General features: G+C 36.7%; 1 protein-coding gene across 1 annotated transcript; it reads left to right on the forward strand.

Annotated features, from left to right (window-relative positions):
* Positions 1-5,613: 5,613 nt before the first annotated feature.
* Positions 5,614-7,533, forward strand: LOC111598953. The gene has a single exon (XM_023314438.2). The coding sequence runs from the start codon at positions 5,802-5,804 to the stop codon at positions 7,143-7,145; it is 1,344 nt and encodes a 447-aa protein (XP_023170206.2). The 5' UTR covers positions 5,614-5,801; the 3' UTR covers positions 7,146-7,533.
* Positions 7,534-10,852: the final 3,319 nt, after the last annotated feature.

The following is a 10,852-nucleotide window of genomic DNA, read 5'->3' on the forward strand; positions in this document are numbered from 1 at the left end:
AATTACCAGTAATAATTAAGAACATAAATATGAATTATTCCGAATGATCAATAATACATATACTGTATGGCGTCTGCCACGCCTCCTTCTGCCTGTGACTTTCATTTCAACGAAACCATTATACCCTGATTTGCCACTTTCAATGGGATCAGGGTATAAAAACAAAAAAAATATCTAAAAAAAAAAACAGTTGAAGACAGCAAGAACAGGCGCAGGCAAAACAGCCGAGAAAAGTTCAGACACAGAGAGAGGGCAAATCAACAACTATTTAGAAAGTCTAGACCCCGGCCAACAGAACTTGGTCTTAAGAGAGAGAGAACGAAAAACTACGCAAAGACATTTTGACCTTTGCAAACATTTGCAGAATCTTCAAAAAAAATTATTCTTTTTTATTACGTCCAAAAAGAAAAAGGCAAAAGCAAATTAACTCGCCCAACGCTATGAAGTTGTAGCGTTTAACACAAATATTTAGTTGCCTTCTTGCCTCAAAGCTGAAAATGGAATGAAGTATAGTAATTGAAGCTCAAATATAAATATATATATATATATATATATATATTATGTTATATGTTTATATATCTACATATGCATATATATATGAAAGTGAACAATGAATTGAACTGTATGAAAATTGAAGAGTGTATTTAGATATATATATCAATATATTTTTATTGTAAACAATTAACAATTAAAAAATAATAATAAGATTATAACTTATTCTTCTCCTGCACAAGGCATATTTTTTATATAAATAAAAATAGTTTCATAATATACGAAACTAAAACTATTTAAGCAAAAATAGAATAAATAAAATAAAATATAAAATAAATAAATATAATAATATTTTTATATATATATATAAATATATATATATAATATTAATATTAGTAAAAGTACCAATTAAATAATTCAACATTTATATCTTTTTATTTTGCTTGTAAAATTTACAAAAGAGAAGCTTGGAAAAAATGCAATTGTATTCAAATAAAAAAATCTCCAACCTTAAAATATTATATATTTATATATCAGCTTCAATCTATTCAATTATATTAAAAAAAATGTATATCATGATAATCAAATTTGATTTTACAGGAAACACTTTTTGTATAGGCTTGAGTTACATTTAGTTAATCATCCGTCCATGGAAATATCTATGAAAAGGTTATCTCTTAGACATCATGAGATCATTTAATTGTAGAACAATAGATAGAAGTGTAAAGCAAACAATAATAAAAAAAGTAAACATATATTTTAAATACACCATATTATATTAACGTAAAGAAAATTCCTTTTTTCTTTTCTTTGCTCTAATACTTTGCGCTTAATTTTGATGAAAAGAAAACATTTGATATTTCATTAAAGAATTTGAATTTTTTATTGAATTTAATGCTTCTATATATATATATATATATATGTATATATATATATAGAGTGTGCTGAAAGGCTTTGAGCTTAACCCGTTTCTAAATTTGTTTATCTTTTTTAATGTTGTCTCGCTACGCCTGCTTGAAATATATAATGATGGAGCCACCCTCGCACACACACACACACAATGCTATAGACGATGAGAGCAGCAAAAAAAGCTAAACAAGGTGAGGGGTGGGAGTTGGGGGCGTGGACTGTCAGATGGGTAGAGTAAAGCACCGCCCCAGAATGTCATACAAATGACCCATATTAAATTTATTACGGCACAGGGAGCAGCACAATGAAATTCAATAGCTGAAAACCTAATGGCAAACAAAACAAATCGCCGACGCCTACGACTAAATACATATATATATATACCGTTTTAGATGTATGTATCTGCATATATAACTACATACATTATGCTGTCGTACATAGATTGAGAGCGGCTGGAGTGGGCAGAGTCGGGGGCAACTGTATCAAAAGCAGCTTAAAGACGCCTGGGTGTGGGTACAACTTTTTGCATTGGTTGTCGTTATGCTGTCATCCTGGCAGCTTTACCAAATTGATTTATAATCCTGTCTCGAATATCCTCAACGGCAGCTAAGGCAGCGCCAGAAGAAGTGGAAGAAAATGAGCAAGACGAAGTCGAAGCAGCAGAAGTTGTCAACGCGCCACTTTCTAAAAATCGAGACGAGTTGCTTCGCTTCTTTTAGCTTTGTTGTTGTTTTTACTTTTTGCAAGTTTCAAGCTTTGTAATGAAATTGCTTGCCAATTATTTTGCAATTAAATTGCGTAACAATTAATGGCCAAAATACAGGTTGTTGTTGTAGTTGCTGTTGTTATTTTCCTCTTGTTTGCTCACCTCAGCAGCACGTGCGACGGCCCCATTATCCAGCAGCTAATTAAGAAACGTGAGACAAATGACAAGCGTTAAAATATTGTTGGCTCAGAGCTTGACAGACAGACAAATACAACAACAACAACAATGAAACATAGAAGCAGCAATATGCGTATAAATAGCTAACAACTGACAGCTTGAAGCACTTTCAGATATCCTATAAAAAGTTCACTTGAGATCTGTACAGCTTGACAACAACTGCAATATCTAAGAACTAAACTGGCTTGCCAAAGCCTGCTAGACTAGCAGATATCCTATAAGAAGTTATCTTCAGCTGTTGGGTTCTATATCTGACACCAAACTCAGAACTTAACAGTAAACAGAAAGACGACAACAACAAAAACAAGTATCAACACAATAATATATAATATATAGAGACATGTGAAAGCATGATAGACGACGAAATACCCTATAAGCCCGAAGTCGAGAAGTTGTTATGCAATCTATAACTAAGCTCAGTTAGAGAGTAACTGAAATATCTAATAAGGACTTACCTTTACTTCAACTGCAAGCTCGACTGTTAGTTATCCTATAATTTGCTTTAGTTCTTTAATTCCAATCTAACTACCTTAAGTCTATTTTATGCCAACTCAACTTAAAGCTTGATCGACCTTAAGTCATTCTATACTTAAATATTGATCGCAGTCAGCTAATGAATTATGTCTTTTCCCTACAGCTCGTGCATTAATACACCTGGGAAATTTACTGTTATGCTTATACAAATCCTATGCTGCTGCTTAGTTTTAGTTAAGTCGACCTTGACATACCCTGTAATTTGATTTTGATTACATGTTTTTGCTAAATCATTATGAGAGAAACCTTTACGAATTTATTTTTATTTAAATATTCTCTTATTTAAAGCTGGGTTCTTTTTATGGAGAGCTTTCGACTTTAAGATACCCTTTAATTTGCTGTGTATTTTTCACTGTTTAGCTTGCTCTTGTCTACAAATCTCTTCTGTTTTAAAACCTTGAATTTAATGTTCTTTACATAATTCTCTTCAGCTTTCTTTTGCTCGACTTTGAGTTATCCTTTAATTGGTTTTCGCTAAAATAATCTTAGTTGTTCTCACATTGTTATTTGTATTGTACATTTACAACTAATTTACTAAAATTTGATCAAATTTTAGTGCCAAAAGCAGCTTGGTTTGAAGATATCCTATAATTATACCAAAATTCTACAAAAAAAAATACATTTTAAAGCTTTTGATTATTTACTTTATATAAAATTTACTCCAATTAATGTATTTCATTTCACCATATCTATTATAACAAATGTCTCGACTGATAGATACCCTGTTACAGTTATCCAATTTCTCATAAATCCTCTCAAAATCCAATTAGCTTTCATTATTTCTTGCCATTCCTTAAATGCCTTTGTACTCTCTCTATCTCTCTATCTCTTTTGTACAGGGTATCTCTCCAATTAAGCTCGTAAATATGTCAAACATAAATAAATAAATACTTTTATGTATGTGTCTATAGCAGAGAGAATCGACTTAAGACAACGCCAGAAATTTATTAATTATCAACTGGACTTTAGTGTCGACCTACACTCCACACACACACACACACACACACATACATACATACACAAGTCTATTTCGATATAGATGTAAAGAGAATTTTGCAATCAGAGCCGCTTGATTGGCATTTAAAGCTCTTTAGGAAATCTGTGTGGCTGTTGAAGGAGCCACGCTCTCGCCTCGTCTCGTCTCGGCTCGTCTGGCTGACAGCAAAAATCGAAGTCTAGTGGCTACACTGAGCCACAGCTGAGCTCCTTAACGCTGCTTCACAGTCTGACATAATCCATGCAATTGTAAATTTAATAAGAGAAAAAGAGAGAGATGGAGAGAGACAGAGGGAGCGAGAGAGAGAGAAAAAGTCCAGAGCAGCTTTCTGGACAGCTCAACAACTGAGATTTGCGAAGGAGCAGCAGAAGAAGAAGGAGGTAGAGCAGAAGAAGCAGCAGATGAAAAGGCAACCGAAGTAAAACGGAAAAGCAAGTAGTCAAGGCAATTAAGTACAGCAAGTGCGAGGAGTGGGACAAGCGCAGTTGAACCGTAAGTAGGCACACACACACATATCCATACACACACACACACATACACATATTCATATATTGATATAAGAATGGAAAACTTTCAAGTGCCGATAGTTCGCACTACGCCTACAAATGAAGGTCAGAAGTTACAATTTCGTTTCGGTACGAAACTTATTGTGGCCACTGTATCGCTGCTAGGCAAATCAAATACAAATTCGATTCTTGGCAAACTTTTGTGCAAACAATTATTGACGAAATATCTAGCTTTTCCGTCAATACATCTTTAAGTAGCGCTTAAAGGTAAGAATAAAGAGTTTAGTATGTATATAGAGATGAGTTTATAAGGACGGGCGGAAGTCTAAGATTTTATATGTCTGATCTTTAATTAGATTGGCTTTCTCATACCTTATCAAACTCTTCTCAATATGCAAACTTTGCTTTGGTAAGAAATCCTTGATACTCAGCGCCTTATGTCAGCTCTGATAATTCTAGTGATAACTTATTCATAACTTATTCATTACATCGGAAATGGTTATAGTCTATGAATGACTTATGTCTACATAGCTTTTATTTAAGTTGTCTAATTTATAAAATTGATTTTTATGAATAAGAAAGAAATAATTTATTGAATCAAAGTTTGTGAATTATGCAGCGAAGAGTATACAAAAATATAACATTCAAGTGTCAAGCCTTTAGCTTTTGCGGTTGCTGAGATCAATGGGTACAGACGGACGAGCTGCTGGATAGATGAACAGCTAGACATGGCTAGAGCTACTCCTAGTCAAGCACATGTCATATATATGCAATCAGAGTTTAGTCAAGGCTCTAACTCTATGCAGTTTAGCATGATACCCTGTAATCACCTTATCAATGGGCATATATGGTACATAGATTATAAATCAACAATATAAAATATGATGCCAAAATGCATAAAGTAATATAAAAATGAAATTAGATTAAATATTTTAAATATTATATTATTATAGGGTAATTAATAGGGTATATATACACATGCATATATACACAAATGGAAATAAGATGTTTCACAAATAGTTTGACAGCTTTTACAGCATTCCACAGTCGAAATTGTCAAATGCTGCCAATTCAATACACAATTTATCTGCTTGTCAAGCTTTGACATGAACATGTGAGCATGGACCAAAGGGAGATAACTGTATGTATGTATATAAATGCATATGTATGCGTGTTTCTAGGTATTCAAATATTAAAGCCAGCTCTGGGCATGCCATGCAAAGTAAACGTCAAATGCGAAAGGAAATTATTTCACCTCAGCTTAAATATCATAGGAGCTTCACAGCTCTAGAGAGCAGAGAGTAGGAGCATAATTCGCAGTTTAATTACAGTAGGAAACAATCACACAATATTTAGAAATTCTACAAGTTGTTAAGGACAATTGCCAGTTCGGAAAGTATCCTAAAAGGAAACTCAAGTCATGACCACAGAGGAGTTAAATTTTGTATGCGAAAAGCTGGGCAACTTCCAGTACATGGACAATCAGTTGGAATCGGCCAAGGAGTACGCCCACTGGCTGCTCTCCAACATGGAGCTGAGCTGGCGTGGCTGTCTGATACCGGGATTGCTGGGATATTTGCGTGAGCCGGGGCCGCAGCGTTCGCCGCGTCAATGCGTGAAGGCGTTGCGCGTGCTGCACGAGACGACGACGCACTGCACCAAGGTCGATCTGAAGCGCCTGGTACTGACCACAGATTTGCTCTCGCTGATGCGCGAAATGCTGCAGCTGACCAAATTGCGTGGCACCATCAAATGCTGCTGTTTGGCCTTGCTGAGCAACATCCTCGTCTCCGGCTGGCGTATGCGGGATGCCGTCGTCGAGTCGGGCCTGCTCGCCGAGCTGCTGCAAATGCTGACGCACCGCCGACGCGGCCAGCAGACAGTGCAGCAATGCGACAAGGGGCAAGTGCTATGGCTGCTCTATCAGGTGTTGCGCTACAAGGTGCCGGGCCCCACATTGAATGCCATACGAAAGATTGCCCTAGCGCTGCCCGCGCTACTGCATCATTCGCAGGACGTGGAGCTGCTGTTGCCCACGCTGCAGTTGGCGCGCCTCATCTCCGAATATCACTCGACCATGGTCCCGGCGATGGTCAAGACGAAGCTATTGGGCCGCGTTGTGCGCTTTGTACTGAGTCCCCTGCCAGAGATTCAGCGTGAGGCGCTCTTTGTGGTCGCCAATGTGTGCCTGGAGTACCGCCGACGTCAGGCACTGTTTCGCTTTCCCAAGAGCATCCTGCTGCATGTCCATGGCCTGGCACTGGGCGGCCGGCCGGACATACGTGTGCTGGTGCTGCACCTGATGGGCGGCATTATAGACAACAGGTGCATCAAGTTGGAGCACTTCGTGGAGCTCGGCCTGCTCAAGAAGATTGTCTACTGCGCCAGCAAAGATGAGAAGGACGATGCAGTTCGCCTGGCCGCTGGCTGGACACTGGTTAGCCTAGCATTGCACCTGTGTCGCTGCTATTTGGACTATTTTATTGACTGCGGCGCGCTGCACGCCATCTGTGAGCTGCTGCGCCTGGAGCTGCCTGTCCAGCTGTTGCGTAATATACTCGTCGTACTCTTTCTGCTGGGCGAGAAGCATTGCCATAGCAAACAATGTTTGTTGCACGTCATGTGGCAGTGCAACATTTGGCCCAAGATTCAATCGCTGCAGGGCAGCAACAATGCTGCCGTTAGAACTCTCTGCACACTTCTCACCTCTCGTCATGCCATGGAACTGATTTGGCCCGAGGCGCGTATCTATCTGAGAATGTAACTTTATTAACAATTATCATATTTGTATGCAAAATGTAATGAACATAAATTTATTTACACTGGTAGGGCACAAATGTAAATTGATTTGTTAATGCTGTCTCCTCATCACACAAAAGGCACATCCGATCATCACAGCAGGAGCGGGCAGACTAAATGGTTGCATTACACGAACAGCTGCTCTAAGCATTCACACCAATACAATAAAGCACTCAACCAAGATACTTTTCTCACTCAGTTCTCTCCAGCTCACGTTGAAAGATTGCGGGACTCAAGTAACGGTATCCGGTTAAATCTCCCGCTCACTCAGTACTGCTCGTCGGCAGGGCTGCCAATTTTGATCAGAAAAAGGCTGTTTTTAATGGAGGGGAGAGAGAAAAGCTGATAAATAAAAACAAGGAATAAGCTTTAAAAAAATGTTTGCATAATATATTTAATATTTTTGCTGCTTATCTATCATCTATCATCTATAATATAGATCCGTAGCAAATTTACGAAGGTAATTAGTAGGCAGCTCGTAGCTATAGCAGTATTTTCCATTGTTCCCTTATCTGTATATGCACATTATTCAAAATCAGTAAAATAGTTTTGACTAGCTAAGAATCCGTTCTATTTTACATTTGACGACGGCAAGGACAGAATTTACTTGTCTTTGGTCATCAAAAAGGCCAGATTTGGCGTAAAAGTACGAAAAGGGCAACACTGCTCGTCGCTGTAAAAAGAATCGATACTACTCAATCGTGGCTGAAAACTATCCACAAATATCAAAGCACTAACAATATCCACTCTCTTCGAAAAAAGCTTTGTGCTATCTTACTTAATGCAGTCAATCCACACATCCAAACAAAACACATATACTTGTTTGCACGCACATTTGTTTTTATTGCGCACTTTTCTCCTCTTTATTGTATTTTAAATATAGCTCGGCTGCTCAACTTGGTTTATTTGCTAAATAACTATAAAATAGGTGTTAAATTTGCAAAAGTTTAATTGCGCGACATAAAAAAAATAATTTATTTGAGTGTGGATGTTTGCTGCACATTATTTATTTGCTAACTCTACTAATTTGCTTTTAGAAAACACAAGCTAATTCCATTAGATTTAATTTAATTTATTATTATTAAAAATAGTTTTTCCAAACTCCCAAAACCGAGCGATCAGCAGCATAAGCTGAGATCATGGAGAACTAGCAATTGCACCAACACAAGTAGACAATTAGAGTAGATATTCCCGCACTCTCTTGTCTGTACTGGCTTGCTCGTGCGCTCTCAGTTCGATGCTTAGCTCATCTTCCACATTGGTGTTCTTCTTCACTTACGAACCTAGCTGCTTTCTACGTCGCCTGCGCGTCCATCTGTGGATTCCATTCATTTGCTTGCTTCTACTTTTACTTTCCCGTAACCAGGATTGTGTACATCTGCAAGAGTACACATTTGCGCTCACACTAACAAACACATAGTATGTGAGAGTGTGTTGCTTAAGTTCCACAGCATTGCGCTGCTTTTATAGAGCCTATTATTTCGAAGCTTAATATGTAACTCATTCAGAAAATTATCAGACCTTTAAAGATTTGATTTATTTCTAACGAATTTAAATATTTTAAAGTCAATTTCTATGCAACCCAAAGTAAAATAATTTATTGAAATATTTAGAAGAAAATTCGAGTTGTTTTTTTTAAATTCTTTTTGGCTTTTCTATATTTTCTATAGAATTCAATATGATTATTTAACATGCTAATTGAAAGAAATGGAAATCTATGCAAAATGCATATTTTATTTATGAATTTGAAAAATGTTGTTTCAGTTTCAACGATAAAAGTTTGTTGCAGCGATTTTCAATTTGTTTTCCTTTTTTTTCTTTTTATTATTCGCATTAAACTTTGTAAAAAGTTTTGCGGTATAAATATATGTGTGAGTCTGTGTGTGTATGCTAAGTGTGCGTATGTGTACCGGGGTGTCTGTGTGTTGAGTTTACATTTGGCAAACTAATTGTATGTAAATATGTCAAATGTGTGTCGTCAACACCTGCATGCATTAGTGTGTGTGCGTATGTGAGTGTGTGTGTATGAGGATTGAATGTGCGGTAAATGCGTGGTTGTGTGCGTGTGCCCACACGTGTATTTGTATTGCATATTGACAATTTCATAAATGCGGTAACATTTTCAATTAAATATGCGCAACGCCGCAAACACACAGCTGCACACACGCACATACACGCACGCACGCACACAGTCACACACGCCCACAAGCACCAGACTGTGCAATACCCCAGTCCATCAATCCACAGTAAGTCGATTGATATGTACACATGTGTGATTGTGTGTGTGTACAGGTGTGCAGCTTTTTGGTCGGTTACAAATTGCAAATCAATCAATAAATAATTGAAATGAAAATCATTTTGCTGGTTTCAACTTATCTTCCAATGCTGCTACGCCCTCGCCGCGCCCCTTTATGCTCTCACTTCCGCTCCACTCTCTCCCGCTCTCATTCTCTCTCTCTTCTTCCTCCTCTGCCTTTGCCTCTGCCTGCGTTACGCTACGCTTTAGTTGCGTATGCAAATGGGCAAAATTGTGTACATCTATCACTCGATTCGGATCGGAATCAGAATCGAAAGCGCCAGACAGACCAACAACACACTCACACACACGCACACATGTGAAATTGAAGCAAGAGCGAAGCGTGAGCAGAACAGCAGCAGGCAGCGGGCAGCACCCAAAAATTTCAACTCATGAATGCGTTTGCAGGTGTGCGGGATTAGTGATGAGACAACTGATATATGAATGGATACACAGACATATATATATATAAACATATATATATAAAATAGTGTGCGTGTGTTTGGTATAACTTTAAAACTTGATTTGTTAGGGCAAGTGATATTCTCTAAACTGTGATTAATTTACACATACACACACATACACAGTCACATACACTTTGTGTGCAATTGCTAAAGATTCGAAATAAATCTATGTGATTTTTTTTCTGATTGGAAAAAAGCGTTGGATTTTAAGAGAATGAAGAGCGAGCTGTGCAAGTTTCTAAGAGTAATTGGACTTGAAACTTGGAAATAATGGGATAAATAATAGTGTTGATGTTATATAAATATATAATGTAGAGGGTAATTTGAAAGGGGAAGTGGGAAATTAAAAATGGCAAACATTGGTTTAGTTAAAGACAACTCATTAGCTAACTAATTAATTAATTTTATTTTTATTCAATTCTATTTATATTTTGCACTCATTTTTTTATTTATATATATACATTAAATAAGTGTAGATAATTTGAAAGATATAAAAATTTTTTAATTTATTTATTTATTTATTTTTTAGTAAATTTGTTTATGTTTATTCATTCATATTATTATTTATTTCAGCTCTATTTAATACATTTGTTATTATTTATTTATTATTATTTTGTTATTTATTTATTATATATTTTTCATTCTTGTTTTAAGAACATTTATTTAAAATTTAAAACTTCAAACTACAAGCTAACAGAAAAAATGCTATTTAGCCTTTTTTGCGCCAACACACAGTGATGTCAATCACTTAAGCATCTCTAATGCTGTTGCAGTGGTTGATTGTGCGTGTGCGTATGCGTGTGTGTGTGTGTGTGTTCGGTTTTGATATTATGTTAAATTACCAATTTCACAAATCAATTTGGCACTTTTTCAATAATGCACGCGCGAGCGACCGAGGAGATGTTTGCCATT

The sequence above is a fragment of the Drosophila hydei genome, unplaced genomic scaffold (genome assembly GCF_003285905.1).
Source record: "Drosophila hydei strain 15085-1641.00,03,60 unplaced genomic scaffold, DhydRS2 tig00008116-arrow-pilon, whole genome shotgun sequence".
NCBI classification, from domain to species: Eukaryota; Metazoa; Arthropoda; class Insecta; order Diptera; family Drosophilidae; genus Drosophila; species Drosophila hydei.

What these genes read in the sequence shown, in the direction of transcription:
- LOC111598953 (XM_023314438.2), top strand. Translation starts at nt 5,802, where the DNA reads ATGACCACAGAGGAGTTAAATTTTGTATGCGAAAAGCTGGGCAACTTC.